Source organism: Coregonus clupeaformis, chromosome 19, assembly GCF_020615455.1.
Source record: "Coregonus clupeaformis isolate EN_2021a chromosome 19, ASM2061545v1, whole genome shotgun sequence".
Lineage (NCBI taxonomy): Eukaryota > Metazoa > Chordata > Actinopteri > Salmoniformes > Salmonidae > Coregonus > Coregonus clupeaformis.
In genome coordinates, this window is record NC_059210.1 from 57,029,059 (window position 1) to 57,049,446 (window position 20,388).

General features: G+C 48.8%; 1 protein-coding gene across 1 annotated transcript in view; it reads left to right on the top strand.

Moving 5' to 3' along the window:
* LOC121579011 (netrin-4) overlaps nucleotides 1-20,090 on the top strand; it is a 33,487-nt gene extending 13,397 nt beyond the window's left edge. The window contains exons 4-10 of the mRNA XM_041893299.2: nucleotides 7,052-7,178; nucleotides 7,372-7,557; nucleotides 15,869-16,082; nucleotides 17,789-17,883; nucleotides 18,260-18,328; nucleotides 18,744-18,917; nucleotides 19,040-20,090. Coding sequence (XP_041749233.2) covers nucleotides 7,052-7,178; nucleotides 7,372-7,557; nucleotides 15,869-16,082; nucleotides 17,789-17,883; nucleotides 18,260-18,328; nucleotides 18,744-18,917; nucleotides 19,040-19,179 — 1,005 coding nt within the window. The 3' untranslated portion in view covers nucleotides 19,180-20,090. The remainder of the gene's footprint in view (nucleotides 1-7,051; nucleotides 7,179-7,371; nucleotides 7,558-15,868; nucleotides 16,083-17,788; nucleotides 17,884-18,259; nucleotides 18,329-18,743; nucleotides 18,918-19,039) is intronic.
* The last annotated feature ends 298 nt before the right edge of the window (nucleotides 20,091-20,388 follow it).

Consider the following 20,388-nt stretch of genomic DNA (forward strand, 5'->3'; position numbering starts at 1 on the left):
AGAACGGGACTGCCGAGTGCTGAAGCGCATAGCGCCAAAAAATTGTCTGTCTTCTGTTGCAACACTCACTACCGAGATCCAAACTTCATGAAATGGGTTTTCATGGCCGAGCAGCTGCACACAAGCTTAAGATCACCATACGCAATGCCAAGCGTCGGCTGGACTGGTGTAAAGCTCGCCACCATTGGACTCTGGAGCAGTGGAAACGCGTTCTCTGGAGTGATGAATCACGCTTCACCATCTGGCAGTCCGACAGACAAATCTAGGTTTGGCGGAAGCTAGGAGAACGCTACCTGCCCCAATGCATAGTGCCAACTGTAACGTTTGGTGGAGGAGGAATAATGGTCTGGGGCTTTTTCATGGTTCGGGCTAGGCCCCTTAGTTCCAGTGAAGGGAAATCTTAACGCTACAGCATACAATTACATTCTAGACGATTCTGTGCTTCCATCTTTGTGGCAACAATTTGGGGAAGTCCCTTTCCTGTTTCAGCATGACAATGCCCCCGTGCACAAAGCGAGGTCCATACAGAAATGGTTTGTCGAGATCAGTGTGGAAGAACTTGACTGGCCTGCACAGAGCCCTGACCTCAACCCCAATGAACACCTTTGGGATAAATTGGAACGCCGACTGCGAGCCAGGCCTAATTGCCCAACATCAGGGGACCACCTCCATATTAATTCCCATAATTTTGGAATGAGATGTTCGACGAGTACGTGTCCACATACTTTTGGTCACGTAGTGTATTTTAGTCCACACAACATGTTGCCCTGTCACCTACAGTAGAACCTTATAAACCAACATCAGGGGGAATCAATAAAATTGGCCATGCTTTTTGTTCTACCAGATCCGCGATGATAAGTTTCGAGCTAGTGTATCCCTCTGTCTTGACTCTTGTTGGATGTAGTTGTCCGGTTTATGAAATTAAATGAAGGCTATTCCATGCGAGAAATAGTACCCGCAAAACACCAGTCTCAACGTCAACAGTGAAGAGGCGACTCCGGGATGCTGACCTTCTAAGCAGAGTTGCAAAGAAAAAGCCATATCTCAGACTGGCCAATAAAAATTAAAGATTAAGATGGGCAAAAGAACACAGACACTAGACTTTTTCTTTGCAACTCTGCCTAGAAGGTCAGCATCCCGGAGTCGCCTCTTCACTGTTGACGTTGAGACTGGTGTTTTGCGGGTACTATTTAATGAAGCTGCCAGTTGAGGACCTGTGAGGCGTCTGTTTCTCAAACTAGACACTCTAATGTATTTGTTCTCTTGCTCAGTTGTGCACCGGGGCCTCCCACTCCTCTTTCTATTCTGGTTAGAACCAGTTTGCGCTGTTCTGTGAAGGGAGTAGTACACATCGTTGTATGAGATCTTCAGTTTTTTGGCAATTTCTCGCATGGGATAGCCTTAATTTCTCAGAACAAGAATAGACTGACGAGTTTCAGAAGAAAGTTATTTGTTTCTGGCCATTTTGAGCCTGTAATCGAACCCACAATTGCTGATGCTCCAGATACTCAACTAGTCTCAAGAAGGCCAGTTTTATTGCTTCTTTAATCAGCACAACAGTTTTCAGCTGTGCTAACATATATAATTGCAAAAGGGTTTTCTAATGATCAATTAGCCTTTTTAAATTGATAAACTTGGATTAGCATACACAACGTGCCATTGCAACACAGGACTGATGGTTGCTGATAATGGGCCTCTGTACGCCTATGTAGATATTCCCTAAAAAATCAGCCGTTTCCAGCTAAAATAGCCATTTACAACATTAACAATGTCTGATCAATTTGATGTTATTTTAATGGACAAAAGAATGGCTTTTCTTTCGAAAAGAAGGACATTTCTAAGTGACCCCAAACTTTTGAACGGTACTGTATATGTCCTTGTATGGCCAAGTTTCCGAGAAACATAGGATATTACAGTTCTTCAGGTCCCGTTGATAGGATAGTCTCCAGTGATTGTACATTCGGGAATAGAACAGAGGGTAGAGGCGGTTTATTTACTCTCCCCCATAGTTTCATCAGGGAGCCCGCACGTCAGCCTCTATATTGCCGTCTCTTTCTCTTCCGAGTGTAGGGGATTTAGGGCCTGGTCCGGTGTGAGCATTATGTCCTGTGCCGCCGACTCACTGAAGCTGAAATCTTCATCCAAATCGAGGTTAGTGATTGCTGTTCTGATGTCCAGATGCTCTTTTCAGTCATAGGAACCGATGGCGGAAACATTATGTACAAAAAAAGTTAAGAGCAGCGCAAAACCCCCCACAAAATAGCAGGTCAGGAGCCCGGATTTTGTGCTCCCATGATTTCAACCGTTTTTTCTGTTTATTGTCAAACTAATAAATTATTGTATTTAATCTTAAATTATGTAACAACATTCCAATCTTGTTTAGCATTATCTAGTCCAAATATTGCATGATTCGATCCAGTATTTGTATGTTTGCATCGCTTTCGATGAGGGACTTTTATTTTGAATGCGAACCGCAAATTCCACTTTTGTGGCTAATCGTTAATGTGGCCGCGTTCAGCAGGAGGACAGACACATCCTTGGCCAACATTCAGATATAAATGTATTATGTAGAACAAACATGCCTCTCTGATTTAAGTAATCATGTCAGTTCTATTCATGGCATTTGAGTCTGCAACGTTCCAAAACGTTTTTTTTACTGAACATGCCCAGAGGAAGCCATTGAGCTATAAGAACCCAGCTCTGCCCATTGCTTGTCTGTCTGGAAAGCCTCAGCAAATGAAACCATATGGTGGGCCCGGGCCGCCCCCGCCCCCAGCCGCCCCCGCCCCCTTAAGTGTGCTGCAGCTAGGGGCTTCTCGAAAATTCACGAAAACTAAGCTCTCTCTGTGTGTGTGTGTGTGTGTTTAGGGTTAAGGTTAGAATTAGTGTTAGGGTTAGAATTACGTTAAGGGTTAGGGTTAGGAGCTAGGGTTAGTTTTAGGGTTAGGAGCTAGGGTTAGGGTTAGGGTTAGGGTTAAGGTTAGGTTTTTGGGTTAAGGTTAGGGTTAGGGTAAGAGTATGGGTTATGGTTAGTGTTAGGTTAGGGGTTAGGGAAAATAGGATTTTGAATGGGACTGAATTGTGTGTGTGTGTGTGTGTGTGTGTCAGTGGAGGCTCCTCAAAGGAGGAAGGGGAGGACCTTTTTAGATAAAACTATACTAAATATAATCACGTCACCAAATAACTGATTAAAACACACTATTATGCAAATAAGGTCTACAGAAGCCTCAACAGCAGTCTGTAGGGTAGCACCATGATGTAGCCGGAGGACAGCTAGCTTCTGTCCTCCTCTGGGTACATTGACTTCAATACAAAACCTAGGAGGCTCATGGTTCTCATCCCCTTCTATAGACTTACACAGTAAATATGACAACTTCCAGAGGACATCCTCCAGCCTATTAGAGGCCTTGCAGCATGAACTGACATGTTGTCCACCCAATCAAAGGATCAGAGAATTAATCTAGTACTGAAAGCATAAGCTACGGCTAGCTAGCACTGCAGTGTATAAAATGTGGTGAGTAGTTGACTCAAAAAGAGAGAAAGACAATAGTTGAACAGTTTTGAACAAATTTATTTATTTCAAAATGAAGGAAGAGCTAGAGAGAAATAGAGAGAGAGAGAGATTATTTTCACTTTCAGTTTCACTTACTTAGCTAGCAAATGCATCTAGCTAGTTTAGCCTACTGAAACACCCTGCTCAAACAGAGGGATGCTATATTAGCTAGCTGGCTATGACTTTCCAACACAACACTGGAACTCTTCCAAGTCAAGGTAAGCTTTTGGTATTACTAATTTATTGCCACCGTGGCCCGCCGGTGTCACTGCTTACTGACTGTACTAACGTTATTGCATGATTGTAGCGGGTTTACTAACACGTTAGTTATATTAGCTATGCTGAATATGACGTTACTTTAGCTAATATGGTGACAACGATGTAGGCTGTGTGTAGCGGTTTGGCTTGGAAAGTTTTTTTTGCCTGGTCACATACAGCTGATGTGTTGTGTATTGAAGTCCACAAGCAAAGGGAAGTGGTGAGAGGAGGACAGCACATGGATGCGAGAAGGAATACAACGTGGCTGCTATGAAAGTGAACTGTGTTTACGTGTGATCAGGGGTGTATTCATTCCGCCGATTCTGTTGAAAAGGTTTCTTAAACGGAACAAAACGGGGATAAACATACCTGAATTTGTCCAATAGAAACTCTTTTTTGCAACTGTTGGACTAATGATTACACACTATATCAGCTATGTAGGCAAGAGTGTGCAAGGCGGTATTGAATGTCACTGTCTGTCCATGTGTCACTGTCACCTCAAATGTGTCTCTCGACCTGTGTGCACCTACGTTGTAAACTTTCATTCATAGGCTAGGTTGTAGCAACCTCATGATGGCTATCACCGTTACATTGAACTTGGTGAATGGAATATGAATGAGAGTCATCCAATATGCTGCAATAGAAATAAGGCCATGCTCATAAAAAACAAAATCGTCCTCCCTCATCTTAAACGGCACTGACCGCCATTGGTGTGTGTGTGTGTGTGTGTGTGTAACTAAACCCAATAATCAGTGGGCTAATAGTTCCCAGACAGTGTGTAGTGCAGTCCAAAGTGTTTTTTGGGAGAAACAGTGTTTCTGTTGTGGTGTTGCAGGGCTCACAGGTCCAGACCACATGGGAAGGTGATAATGTTCTGTGTGAGCCCCACAGAGTCGACCACAGAGCCAGTTTTTGACCCACATCCAACCCTCCATGCTCATGCTCAGCTACCGGAGAGTTAGCAGCAGTTAGCATAGCAAGTGGAGAGGCAGTAAGGGGTTCTAAGGGCTGTAGAAACCTGTACAGGAACTGTAGTCTGAGAATGAGTCTCTGGAGAGGTGTTGGAATTTAAAGACTGCACCTCATGGAGAGTATTGTGCTATACAGGTGTTTGCATGAATACACACACCCTGTTGATTGGATTAACACACACACTTATCATGTTGTTTGGATGAATACACACACACACACTGCTGATGAATGACTTAATTTCACATTGGCCCATAAAGCTTTTGATGTGTGAGGGAAACGGGCGAGCGTGACGCCCATCCTCTTGGTATGGGGGGGAGCTGCCAAGGTCTTCCTGAGCACCCCTCTGTACCTTCTGCCACCCCTCCCTGTCCATTTCCAACAACCTCTTTATCAGAGGGTCAGAGAGTTTGATCTACAGGCCCGTCAAAACAGAACACTTACACACTAGCTCTTGGAGATGACAGATACACAGGGAGGGGGGACAGGAAGGAGTGTGCGTGCATTTTATTTGTGTGTGTGCCTGGGAGCCTGGGTTTGTATTTGTGCGTGTGTGGTATGCGCTAATTGTCCCATATCACGCAGGTAAACATGTCAAATTGTTTGGAATATCAGCTATCTGGAGCTTGGCCAATGTCTCTCTCTCTTCTCCTCTCCTCGCCCCCCCTCTCTCTCTCTCTCCCCCCTCTCTCTCTCTCCTCTCCTTCCCACTCTTCTTCTCTCTACTTGCCTCCTTCCCCCTTTTCCACAATCAATCGTGGTTACAGATTATTTCATTCTCATTGATGTAGTGATGTACACAGCTTTATTAAGGAGTTCCTTCACTCATTTTATTTTTCTTTGCCCAGTCCAGACCTATCACATCCACTTCCCTCTCCAGTCCAGACCTATCACATCCACTTCCCCCTCCAGTCCAGACCTATCACATCCACTTCCCTCTCCAGTCCAGACCTATCACATCCACCTCCCTCTCCAGTCCAGACCTATCACATCCACTTCCCTCTCCAGTCCAGACCTATCACATCCACTTCCCTCTCCAGTCCAGACCTATCACATCCACTTCCCTCTCCAGTCCAGACCTATCACATCCACTTCCCTCTCCAGTCCAGACCTATCACATCCACTTCCCTCTCCAGTCCAGACCTATCACATCCACTTCCCTCTCCAGTCCAGACCTATCACATCCACTTCCCTCTCCAGTCCAGACCTATCACATCCACTTCCCTCTCCAGTCCAGACCTATCACATCCACTTCCCTCTCCATTTCTCACAATCTTACCTATCTGTCCTTATCTTCCTCCATTCTCCTGGTTGATGGAATATGGTTGGGGTTTTGTCTTGGGCTGGCACAGTGGCTCCGGTTGAGTTTGAGATATGGGGTTAGGGCAAGGGCCGGGGATATGTCCCAGTTCTGGTAGCTACAGGTCTCTCCCATGCTGGTGTTTAACCCTCTGTGTGAGTGTCTGTGCAGCACAGGCGTATAGGAGGAGAGGGCATTTAGAGGTAGAGGGCAGCAGCCCCTATAGCCATACACCGTGGGAAACTGAAACTACCGCAGGGGTTGGAGTGTGTGTGCGTTTGTGTTCAGTGTGTGTGTGTGTGTGTGTTCCCCACACTGAGGCACTGTAACCCAAACAGATAAATAGCTACCACAGATGCCTTGTCAACCTCCCACCTAGAGCACATCATTAACCCGCGTGCATGACATTCCACCTCACAGGAATGACAAGGAGACTGTTATTGTGCTCTCAGCACTGCATATTTCCGCACATACACACACACACACACACACACACACACACACACACACACACACACACACACACACACACACACATACACACATGCTCGCTCACACACACGCACATACAGACTCACACACTGTGTCCTTTTCAGGCCCCTTTCGTCACGAGGCCAGTGCTCATTTCCAGCGATGAAGCCAAACAATCAATCTCCATTCAGCAATTACAGGACAGGACCTGAAAGAGAACAGGCAGGGGAGCCCCCCGACCCCCAGGGGTTAGACTGGGGTGCTGCTGCGCTCACGTGGGAACTGCTCTCTCCCTTACACTGACCTCTTTGTTCCCCCCTTCCTCTCCCTCTCTCCTTCTGTCCTTCTCTCCCTCTCTTCTTCTCTCCTTCTCTCCTTCTCTCCCTCTCTCCTTCTCTCCCGCTCTCCTTCTCTCCCGCTCTCCTTCTTCTCCCTCTCTCTCTCCCTCTTTCCCTCTCTCCTCTCCCTCTCTTCCTCTCTCCTCTCTTCCTGTCTCTCAGGTTCATGGGATGTGTGTGTGTAGACACAACACTGCAGGTGTTCACTGTGAGCGTTGCGCTCCGCTCTACAACGACCGACCCTGGCAACCTGCGGACGGACTGACAGGGGCTCCACACGAGTGCAGGAGTGAGTGACACTACTACTATTCACTATACACTAGGGCCAGGAGTTTTAGCTGAGGATTGGATCTGGTCAGGAAAAACATGGCCCCACTTACAGCCAGTGCTAATTTCCATTGATCATGATTACCAATCAGTGAATGTTTAGAGATGATTGACAGATATCTGTGATTCTGATGTCCCGCCCTGTCTCCCTATAGAGTGTAAGTGTAACGGGCATGCCCAGAGCTGCAGTTTTGATTGGTTGGTGTGGCGGGAGTCCAGCCAGCGCAGCGGAGGTGTGTGTGAGTGTCTACACAACACAGAGGGACACAACTGTCAGAGCTGTAAGACTGGCTTCTACAGAGACCCCCAGAGACCCCACACGGCCCAGGACTTCTGTAAACGTAAGACGAACACACGCACAAAGCAAAAGCTCACAGTACTTAAATGATTTCAAGTTGTTTTTGAACCCATGTCGCATACAGTGACTCACTGGCTTCCTCTATTACTCACTCACTGACTCAATCACACAAACACTCCCGCACATAAACACACACCGTAGGAATCCAGAAAACATGAGACACACACCAATACTGGCAGAGCCGACTCATTCCTGCCCGGAATGCTGATGGCTGAGATCGCAAGCCGAGACGTGCTGGATAATGCTGCTCCTGATGGCCACCTGGCTCTTTGTGTGTGTGTGTGTGTGTGTGTGTGTGTGTGTGTCAGTGTGTGTGTGTGTGTGTTGTGTCTTTCACACGACCTATGCTCCGTCTGAGGATTACACATAGATTCATCATCAGACTGGGGCATACCTGGGACCAGAGTGTCACACACACTGCCTACCCCGATCCCTGTCCTTGTTGTTATGGCTGTTTGCGTTCTCCTGTGAGTCACTGGAGTGGCTCGTCATGACTAATCAGGCTCATGTAAGGAAAAGGAAAGAGAAAGGGGGATACTTAGTCAGTTTTACAACTGAATGCATTCAACTGAAATGTGTCTACTCGCATTTAACCCAAGGGCCTTGTGTGTGTGCTGTTGTTTGTGCCCTGTGATTAGACTTAAGTAAACACTAGATACCCATCCATAAACACGACAGTGGTTACATTCTCAGATTATCTGTCTGATTTGACCTAGTGAGTTCAGCCCCACAGTTATGCAGGAGGCTGGGGGGATACTGGTTGGCTGGTGTGTGTGTGTGTGTGTGAGTGTGCGTCGCTGCATGCTTGTGTGCATGTGTTTTAGGTTTGCTTGTAGAGAAGTCTGTAGCATGTTGGTATTTTCACATTGTCAACAAGTGAGAGTGGAACACATATTTGGGGAATGTTTGTAGACAGGACACGTTTAGGGAGGGGAACCCCAGTGTCAGAGCGAGGTTGAAATCTGACAACTGAGGAATTTCCCTCCGTCTCTAGGAAGTATTTCCCATTCCAGTCATGGTGGAGCCCTTTAAAGAAAACACAGTAACAATGAGCATGTGAATTTGTTTGTTTTTTAGTGGGTGTGTTCTGTGGCTGTTCGGCCAGCTGCTCTGTCACGTATCACTACAGACACATAATGGTCTCATTGTGAGAGCTCACTGCGTCAACACACACACACACACACACTCCTCCACACATTCTCATCTCTAAACTCCAATTATTATACAATTACTGTATTAACAATGTCCTATTATACAACGTGATCCTATTATACAACATGAGAGAGAGAAGGAAAATATGTGTGTGTGTGTGTGTTTGTGTGTACCGATGGCTTTGCTGCTTCTGGGCTGGTATTGTTCTACTATAATGATTAACTTGAGGCGACTGAACACTACAGTCTCAACAGGGCCTTAATAGATGCTTTTCAGGAACAGAAATTATTTGAAGATCAAGTTTATTACCGTAAATCTGGAGAACTGTTGCGGTTCACCCTGAAGAGAAAGACTGTCTCTCCTAGCTGCCCTACATATGCCTTTGGGATTTATATGTCAGTGTAATGATTCCCCTGTCTTTAGGAGTGTGTGATTGTGTGTGAGCAATTGTGTGTGTGAGTGTGTGTCTGTGCTTGCATGCGTGTGTCCATGAGTGAGAGTGTGCTTGCTTTCGTGTGTGTGTGAGTGTGTGTGGTCTGCATGTGTCTTTACAAGGTCTGTTGATAATGAAAGATACAGAATGAATGAAACTATAGATGCATCTTATCTTATATTTGTTGCCCATGGCGATAAGTCAGATAAAGGTACAGTCTTGTCTGGGTCTCAGACAGTAGAGCCTTGTGACATCATCTCCCTGCACCCAGACAGACAGACAGGGGAGCCGGGTGTCAAGGTAGATGTAGGTGGGTGTGGTGGTGGAATCAGGCGCAGGACGCAGAACGTTAGTCCAAAAGACTTTAGTAGAGCACAACAAAACAATCACGAAATAAATGCCCAGAGGCAAAACTCCGCACGTAGGCGAATAACAACAGGCGCACAAACAGGTGCGCAAAACACTCCAAACAAATGGAGAAAATGCTCAACCGAGCAAACAGTGGAAATACAGCCTACCGGCACGACAGTAAAACAATCACACACAACACTAGACAAACACAACGAGAACTTAAAGGACACTAATTACACTAAACGATAACAGGTGTACAACAATCAGACAAAGCAAACGAACATAGAAACATGCAACGGTGGCAGCTAGTATTCCGGAGACGACGAACGCCGAAGCCTGCCCGAGCAAGGGAGAGAGGCAGCCTCGGCCGAAACCGTGACAGTACCCCCTTGACGCGCGGCCCAGACGTGCGCCGACTCCGGCCTCGGGGACGACCAGGAGGACGCGGAGCAGGGTGCGTCGGGTGCCCCCGATGGAATTCCGTCAGGAGAGACGGGTCCAAAATGTCTCTCCTCGGCACCCAGCACCGTTCCTCCGGGCCGTACCCTCCCACTCCACTAGATATTGGAGACCCCCATCCGACGTCTCGAATCCAAGATGGACCGTACGGAGTACGCCGGTGCCCCCTCGATGTCCAATGGGGGCGGAGGAGTCTCCCTGATCTCACTTTCTTGGAGTGGGCCAGCTACCACCAGCCTGAGAAGAGACACATGGAACGAGGGGTTAATACACTTATACTCAACAGGTAGTTGTAATTTGTAACACACCTCGTTCAACCTTCTCAGGACTTTAAATGGCCCTACAAACCGCCGACCCAGTTTCCGACAGGGCAGGCGGAGGGGCAGGTTTCTGGTAGAGAGCCAGACTCGATCACCAGGTGCGTACACCGGTCCCTCACTGCGGTGGAGATCGGCGCTCGCCTTATGACGTCGGAGGGCCCGCTGCAGGTGGACGTGTGCAGCGTTCCATGTCTCCTCTGAGCGCCGCGCCCACTCATCCACCGCAGGAGCCTCGATCTGGCTCTGCTGCCAAGGTGCCAGAACCGGCTGGTAACCCAACACACATTGGAAAGGGGTTAGGTTAGTGGAGGAATGGCGTAGGGAATTCTGGGCCATCTCGGCCCAGGGAACGTACCTTGCCCACTCCTCCGGCCGGTCCTGGCAGTATGTTCTAAGAAACCTACCCACATCCTGGTTCACGCGTTCCACCTGCCCATTACTCTCCGGGTGGTAACCCGAGGTGAGGCTCACCGAGACCCCCAACCGCTCCATAAAAGCTCTCCAGACTCTGGAGGTAAATTGGGGACCTCGATCAGACACAATATCCTCGGGTACCCGTAGTGCCGGAACACATGGGTGAATAGTGCTTCGGCGGTTTGCAGGGCAGTAGGAAGGCCCGGCATAGGGAGCAAACGACAGGCCTTAGAAAACCGGTCCACAACGACCAGTATAGTGGTATTCCCCTGTGAAGGAGGAAGGTCTGTGAGGAAATCCACCGAGAGGTGAGACCATGGTCGCTGTGGAACGGGCAGGGGTAGTAACTTACCCCTAGGCAGATGTCTAGGCGCCTTACACTGGGCGCACACCGAGCAGGAGGAAACATAAACCCTCACATCCCTCGCCAATGTGGGCCACCAGTACTTGGTACTAAGACAGTGCACTGTCCGGCCGATACCAGGGTGTCCAGAGGAGGGTGACGTGTGAGCCCAATAGATCAAACGATCCCGAACCTCGAGCGGAACGTACTTCCGACCCTCCGGGCATTGAGGTGGACTAGGGTCGGTGCATAACGCCCGCTCGAGTTCAGCATCGACCTCCCACACTACCGGTGCCACCAGACAAGACTCCGGCAGTATGGGAGTGGGCTCCACGGACCTCTCCTCTGTGTCATACCGCCGAGACAGTGCGTCTGCCTTACCGTTCTGTGACCCAGGGATGTACGTGATCTTAAATGTGAAATGGGTCAAAAACATATTCCACCTCGCCTGGCGAGGGTTCAGCCTCCTCGCTGCCCGGATGTACTCCAGGTTACGGTGGTCCGTCAAAATGAGGAAAGGGTGTTGAGCCCCCTCAAGCCAGTGCCTCCACACCTTTAGGGCCTGTACCACGGCTAACAACTCCCTGTCCCCCACGTCATAGTTTCGCTCCGCCGGACTGAGCTTCTTGGAATAAAAAGCACAGGGGCGGAGCTTAGGTGGCGCGCCGGACCGTTGCGACAGCACGGCTCCTATACCGGCCTCTGACGCGTCCACCTCTACCTGAAATGGCAAAGAGGGATCCGGATGCGCCAGCACCGGAGCCGAGGTAAACAGGTCCTTCAGCCTCCCAAACGCCCTGTCCGCCTCGGCTGACCACTGCAGACGCACCGGACCCCCCTTCAAAAGAGACGTTATGGGAGCTGCCACCTGTCCAAAACCCCGGATAAACCTCCGGTAATACTCGCAAACCCCAAAAACTGCTGCACCTCCTTCACAGTAGTTGGTGTTTGCCAATTACGCACGGCTGACACCCGGTCTACCTCCATCTTCACCCCTGACGCAGACAACTGATAACCCAAAAAGGAGACCGACTCCTGGAAGAACAGACACTTCTCTGCCTTGACATACAGGTCGTGCTCCAACAGTCTCCGCAACACTCGGCGCACCAGGGCCACATGCTCGACTCGGGTAGGCGAGTACACGAGAATGTCATCGATGTACACGACCACCCCCTGCCCCTGCATGTCCCTGAAGATCTCATCCACGAATGATTGGAAAACTGAAGGAGCGTTCATCAACCCGTATGGCATGACAAGATACTCGTAATGGCCCGAGGTGGTACTAAAGGCTGTCTTCCATTCATCGCCCCCCCCTAATGCGCACCAAGTTGTACGCGCTCCTGAGATCTAATTTAGTGAAGAAACGCGCCCCGTGCAATGACTCCGTCATGGTCGCAATCAGCGGGGAGTGGATAACTGTACTTCACCGTGATCTGATTGAGACCACGGTAATCAATGCACGGGCGTAATCCTCCATCCTTTTTCTTCACAAAAAAGAAACTCGAGGACGCAGGGGAAGTGGAAGGCCGTATGTATCCCTGTCTCAGAGATTCGTCTATGTAAGTCTCCATAGCTCTCTTCTCCTCCTGAGACAGAGGATACACATGGCTCCGTGGGAGCGCAGCTCCTGCCTGGAGGTCTATCGCACAATCTCCCTGCCTATGGGGAGGCAACTGCGTCGCCCTCGACTTACTGAACACAATAGCCAAATCCCCATACTCAGGGGGGAACGTGCAATGCGGGCACCTGGTTTGGACTCTCCACCGAGGTAGCCCCTATGGAAACGCCTAAACATCGACCCACACACTGGGCAGACCACTCCATCAGAGCCCTCTCCTGCCACGAAATCGATGGGTTATGGGTACTCAACCAGGGCATGCCCAGCACCACCGGATACGCAGGCGAAGTCGATCAGAAATAGCTGGATCATCTCCTGATGACCCCCTGCGCACACATCCTAAGTGGCGCAGTGACCTCCCTGATCAAGCCCGTACCCAACGGACGGCTATCTAGGGCATGAACGGGGAAGGGAACGTCCACAGGGAGAAGGGGAATCCCTAAGGCTAAACAAAACTTTTTATCAACAAAATTCCCAGCCGCGCCTGAATCTACCAGCGCCTTATGGTGGGAATGAGGTGCTACCTGTGGAAAACGCACAGATATACAGAAATGTGCAACAGAGAGCTCTGGGTGAGTGGGGCGCCTACTGACCTGGAAGGACTCCCCAGTGCGGGACCTGTCGTTCTCTCCCCGAGGAGGCCATCCCCAGCACCTAGCCGCGGTGTGTCCTCCCCGACCACAGTTGGTGCAGGAGATGGACCCCCTCGTAAGCCGACCCCTCCTCTCTCTAGCGCCAGCGCCCCCGAGCTCCATGGGGCACGGCTCGGAGGCGCTGGAGGGTGAAATGGACGGACCCCCCTCGGAACGTCCGCGGGAAGCTAGCAGGGTATCCAGCCTGATGGACATGTCGACCAACTGGTCGAACGAGAGGCTGGTGTCCCTACAGGCCAGCTCCCTACGGACGTCCTCGCGTAGACTACATCTGTAGTGATCGATGAGAGCCCGCTCATTCCACCCTGCATCCGCCGCTAAGGTACGGAACTCCAAGGCGAACTCCTGGGCACTCCTCTTCCCCAACCGGAGGCCGACCAGACGCTCCCCGCGCCGCCTCCGGGGATGGTCAAACACCGCCCTGAAGCGGCGGGAGAACTCGTCGTAGGTGATGGTGTTAGCGTCGATCCTCCTCCACTCTGCGTTGGCCCATTCCAACGCCTTCCCGGAAAGGCAGGAGATCAGGGCGGACACACTCTCGTGTCCCGAGGGCGCCGGGTGCACGGTGGCCAGGTAAAGCTCCACCTGGAGAAGGAATCCCTGACACCCGGCCGCGGTCCCATCGTAGGCCCTCGGGAGCGAGAGTCGAACTCCTCGGGGTTCCGGAGCGGGAATGGGCTGAGTGGCCGATGGTGCGGGCAGGGAGGATGGCGGTGGAGGAGTCCCTCGGGTCTCCCAGCCTCGGATGGTGGTGATCACCTCCTGCAGTGCGGACCCCATCCGCAGGATCTGGTCATTCTGCTCACGGACCCTGTCCTCCAACGTCGCCTGTGCTGCTGCGGCTCCTGCTGATTCCATCGAGTATGGTGTGTGATTCTGTCAAGGTAGATGTAGGTGGGTGTGGTGGTGGAATCAGGCGCAGGACGCAGAACGTTAGTCCAAAAGACTTTAGTAGAGCACAACAAAACAATCACGAAATAAATGCCCAGAGGCAAAACTCCGCACGTAGGCGAATAACAACGGGCGCACAAACAGGTGCGCAAAACACTCCAAACAAATGGAGAAAATGCTCAACCGAGCAAACAGTGGAAATACAGCCTACCGGCACGACAGTAAAACAATCACACACAACACTAGACAAACACAACGAGAACTTAAAGGACACTAATTACACTAAACGATAACAGGTGTACAACAATCAGACAAAAGCAAACGAACATAGAAACATGCAACGGTGGCAGCTAGTATTCCGGAGACGATGAACGCCGAAGCCTGCCCGAGCAAGGGAGAGAGGCAGCCTCGGCCGAAACCGTGACACCGGGGAGAGACGCAGGGGGTCTGGCTCTGGTTAAATAGTAATTTACCGCCAGTGGGGTAGGAAGGGGGGGGATTCAAGCATCGTTAAACAACAGAAATAAAGCACTACACCACCCCTCCTCCTCCCCCTCCTAGCTCCCCCTCTCCTCCTCTTGTCTCTCTCTAGTTCCCCCCCTTGTATTCCTCGCTCCGATGAGTACAGATTTATGGTGACTACTTTGGCTGTTACTCTCACCCCCCGCAAAGTTCTTTGACTTGCAATTCACAGACTGCGAGGACAGCAATAATGTTTATGTAGATGTTATGTGGTGTGTGTGTTTTGAGACTTTGCAAGTTGTGTGTTTTATGGGGGGGTTATGGTGTGTGTGTGTGTGTGTGTGTGTGTGTGGTGGTTGTTGAGTGGGCCGAACATAGCACTGACTGTGCTTGTCCCTCTATCTTCTATTGCTGCAGGCTGTTTAAAGAACAGACTATCAGCAGAGAGAGAGAGACGAGAGGGAGGGAGGGAGAACTGTGGAAGGTATTTGAGAAAGATGTGTGTATGTGCATTCCCGCGTGTGTGCTTGGGTGCATGCGCATGTTGTACGTGCGTGCATGTGTCCTTGTGTGTGTGATTATGTGTGCGTGCGTGTGTGTGATTATGTGTGTGTGTGTGTGTGTGTGTGGGCGATCTGATAAGAGGATGGCAGAGAGAACATTGTGCTACATGGTCCTGGAAAACCCTGGACTATTCCAGTCAGTCCAGAGTCCTTTGGGAAGTGGTCCCTCTCCCTCTCTTATCACTTCCTCCTCAAGGCTGGGCTGCAATGAGGTGGCACACTCTGGAGTGTGTTTGTCTTTTTGTGTAACTTTTTTGACAGTTACACAAAGGGAAACTCTACATGACTAATAAGTCATATGTAGAAAAACGAAATATACTCAACTGGAAATGTTGCCAGCATTAGGGTTCTCAATATGCATGTGTGCAGTGGTTTACTGTGAGTGGATTTGATTGGCTGTGGTTGAGTGTGGTTGATTTAATTGGCTGTGGTTGAGTGTGGGTGGATTTGATTCACTGTGGTAAGGTGCAAATAGATCCAAATGAATTGCTGTGGTTTATTTGTGAGTAGATAACATTGGCCATGGTTGAGTGCTGGTGTATTTGATTAGCTGTGGTGGAGCTATGAGTTATGGCTGTATATGTGACTGATGTGCCATGTCTCCCCTCTCTCTCTCCTCCCTCTCTTCCCCCCAGCATGTGGCTGCCACCCCCTGGGTTCAATACCCTTCCACCCAGGCGGGAGGTCTCCCTGTGACCCTACCAATGGAGACTGTGTCTGCAAGCCCGGCGTGGGAGGTTCCCACTGCGACAGGTGCATGGTGGGATACTGGGGTTTCCATGACTACGGCTGCCGTCCGTGCGACTGTGCAGGAGACTGCGACCCCTTCACGGGATACTGCATGTCTGGGTGAGTCACATATACACACACACACACATATACAGTATACACACACACACCGTCGGATATAATATACAGTAAATATACAGTACCAGTCAAAGGTTTGGACACACCTACTCATTCCAGGGTTTTTCTTTATTTTTACTATTTTCTACATTGTAGAATAATAGTGAAGACACCCAAACAAGTGTTAAACAAATATATTTTATAATTGAGATTCTTCAAATAGCCACCCTTTGCCTTGATGACAGCTTTGCACACTCTTGGCATTCTCTGAACCAGCTTCATGAGGTAGTCACCTGGAATGCATTTCAATTAACAGGTGTGCCTTCTTAAAAGTTAATTTGTGGAATTTATTTCCTTCTAAATCCTTCTAAATCAGTTGTGTTGTGACAAGGTAGGGGGGGTATACTGAAGATAGCCCTATTTGGTAAAATACCAAGTCCATATTATGGCAAGAATAGCTCAAATAAGCAAAGAGAAACGACAGTCCATCATTACTTTAAGACATGAAGGTCAGTCAATACGGAACATTCCAAGAACTTTCTTCAAGTGCAGTCGCAAAAACCATAAAGCGTTATGATGAAACTGGCTCTCATGAGGACCGCCACAGGAATGGAAGACACAGAGTTACCTCTGCTGCAGAGGATAAGTTCATTAGAGTTACCAGCCTCAGAAATTGCAGCCCAAATAAATGCTTCACAGAGTTCAAGTAACAGACACATCTCAACATCAACTGTTCAGAGGGGACTGTGTGAATCAGGCCTTCATGGTCGAATTGCTGCAAAGAAACCACTACTAAAGGACACCAATAATAAGAAGAGACCTGCTCAGGCCAAGAAACACGAGCAATGGACATGAGACCGGTGGAAATGTGTCCTTTGGTTTGGAGTCCAAATTTGAGATTTTTGGTTCCAACCACTGTGTCTTTGTGAGACGCGGTGTGGGTGAACGGATGCTTGTCTGCTTGTGTATTTCCCACCGTAAAGCATGAAGGAGGAGGTGTTATGGTGTGGGGGTGCTTTGCTGGTTACACTGTCCTTGATTTATTTAGAATTCAAGGCACACTTAACCACATGGCTACCACAGCATTCTACAGCGATACGCCACCCCATCTGGTTTGGGCTTAGTGGGACTATCATTTGTTGTTCAACAGGACAATGACCCAACACACCTCCAGGCTGTGTAAGGGCTATTTTACCAAAAAGGAGAGTGATGGAGTGCTGCATCAGATGACCTGGCCTCAATAATTCCCCGACTTCAACCCAATTGAGATGGTTTGGGATGAGTCGGACCGCAGAGTGAAGGAAAGGCAGCCAAGAAGTGCTCAGCATATGTGGGAACTCCTTCAAGACTGTTGGAAAAGCATTCCAGGTGAAGCTGGTTGAGAGAATGCCAAGAGAGTGCAAAGCTGTCATGGTGGGTGGCTATTTAAAGAATAAAGTGTGCAAAGCTGTCATCAAGGCAAAAGGTGGCTACTTCGAAAAATCTAAAATATATTTTGATTTGTTTAACACTTTTTTGTTTACTACATGATTCCATATGTGTTATTTCATAGTTTTGATGTCTTCACTATTATTCTACAATGTAAAAAATAGTAAAAATAAAGAAAAACCCTTGATTGAGTAGGTGTGTCCAAACATTTGACTGGTAATGTATATATAATATTACGATTATAATAACAGCAAATCTATAATGTGTGTATATGTGTGCAGGTCAGATCTGGACCTGTATAATCTGGAGGGTAACTCCAGTGAGCCGGTGAGGATCTTTAGGGCAGACGAGCTCTTTTCCGCTCTACACTACTCAGGTTAGACATGGGGTCACCACTGTTTGTGTGTGTGTGTGTGTGTGGTGTGTGGTATGTGGTCTGCTCCACAGCCCAGTGCCCAAGCATTAATGGTTAAGTAGTGAAAGTTATAGTACATCCTTACAAGGGCAGAAAACAAAGATACGTGAGTCTATGTGTGTCTGTGGACAGTTTCCTAAATGTCCCTCTCCTAGACCTCCCAGGGCCTACAGCTGAGGGAGACAAATTCCTCCTTGATCACACACACACACACACTGTCCTCACATTCCGAAGTCACCACTCATCTAAGTCCACACACACACACAGAGCAGGTATCAGTCACATATCCAGAGGGATATTGGTGTGTAATAGGTCAATATGTTTGTGTCCCCTGCAGAGAAATGTGAGTGTAAGGAGCAGGTCCTGGCCAACAGCAAACTCTTCTGCACCATGAAGTTTGCCTATGGTGAGTACTGAGACACACATGAACAACAGAGAGAGAGATAGTGGTAATAACACCATATTTGTTTTTTTACTTCCTTGGTTTCCACTGTGTTGTTTGTTTATTGATAACTCTATGTAAACAGTATTTTATTGTACAATAAAGGCTTGTTAAAAGTCTAAATATCTCTTTCCCGCTCTCTCCTTATCTCTGTCTGTATGTCTCATCTCTCTCTCTCTCTCCCTTCCCCTTTCTCTCTCTCTTTCTCTCTCTCTCTCTCCCTCTCTCCTCCCTCCCTCTCTCCTCCCTCCCTCTCTCCTTCCCTATCGTTCTCTCTCTCCTTCTCCTGCTTCCTTCCCTCTCTCCTCCCTCCCTCTCCCTCTCTCTCTCCCTCCCTCTGTCCTCTCTCTCTCTCCTCTTCTTCCCCTCTCTGTCTCAGTGTTGAAGGTTAAGATCCTGTCAGCCCATGATAAGGGCTCCCATGCTGAGTTGGAGGTGAAGGTTCAGAAGGTGTTGAGTCAGAACACTAAGGTGAAGATCCAGAAAGGACGAGTCACTCTCTACCCAGAGTCCTGGACCGCACGGGGCTGCACCTGTCCCATCCTCAACCCAGGCCAGTCTCACACACACACTTATGCACACACGTGTGCACACACACACACACAGAGTTATGCACGCACACACACCCAGGGCTGCTGAGCTAATGATGTCTCTGTTTATGCTTTGGCTACTTAGGTGGGGAGTACTTGGTGGCGGGCCATGCAGACAGGAAGCAGAACCGTCTTATCGTCAACATGAAGAGCTTCGTCAAGCCCTGGAGAGCCAGCCTTGGACGCAAGGTCCTCACACTAATGAAGAAAGACTGCACCTGGTGAACAGACTGGAGGAAACTGGGAGATGGACATACTGACAGAGCGAGAGAGAGAGCGAGAGAGCGAGAGAGCGAGAGAGCGAGAGAGAGAGAGAGAGAGAGAGAGGAATTTGTTTTTACCTTCTCTGGAGGGGGAGTGGTCTTATGGAGGTGGTGACTAAACAGACTATAAACCCCGCCCCTATCTGCCCTGGGACAATAAGAGTGTGAGGCTGGCAGAGAGAACATACAGACTCTATGAGCCTCTGTTTGAGTGACAGTTCGGCCCCCTCTTCCACGCACACATACACACCCAGTCACTCCCTCTTTGTAGCACTTTATCCCAGGGCAGAAGGGCCAATGGGATCATGGGTCAAGACATGTTGACCTCAAGACTGGACAACAGAAGGACACATTTGACCCCTTGTGACCCCTGTAGGAAAGCCCCAGCTTGTGGTGGATGGTGACCTGTGCCTCTTTCCCCGATGTGTTCTGTTACAACAAACTGTCTGTCAAGCTGTGTAACAGATACAGATGTGTACAAGCACACAGAATGATGTTGAATAAGCCATACATGCCACTACAGGTGGTTGTGTCCAGGTGTGTTTGCGAATGTGTATGTGTGTTGTGATCTCTCTGTGAATGATTTAGTGTGTGTGTGTTTTGTATGTGTGTGGCTGCGTGTCTGATGAGCCCAAATCCATCCAGCTTCAGTCCAACTGATCCGTTTTTGACTCCGAAATTTGGGCAGGATAGATGTAGCTTCTCTTTTGGAGGGGTTCCTGATCAAAACAGTCATATCACAACAATATCCCAATGTGTAATATTGCTGTGACCTACAGAGCCCTGAATTCATCTCTATTCCTTCCTATGTCTGGTCCTGTACAGTATTACTTGTATATATCTATAGAAATATGATGATGTCCTCTCTCTTTATTTGATGATGTGTTCATGTAATAATGTCATTCCGGTCAAATCCAAGGAATGTTGAGGCATTACATTCCTCACTGTGGAAAAAACCCTGTCCTCTGGGTTAGTGAGGACACAAGACCGATAAGTGAAAGCACACACACACACACACACCGACTGCTGTTTATAGACTCTAAAACAACATCGTTAGATTTCTCCATCAAATCAAATCAACTTTTATTTGTCACATGCGCCGAATACAACAGGTGTAGACTTTACAATGAAATGCTTACTTACAAGCCCTTAACCAACAATGCAGTTTTAA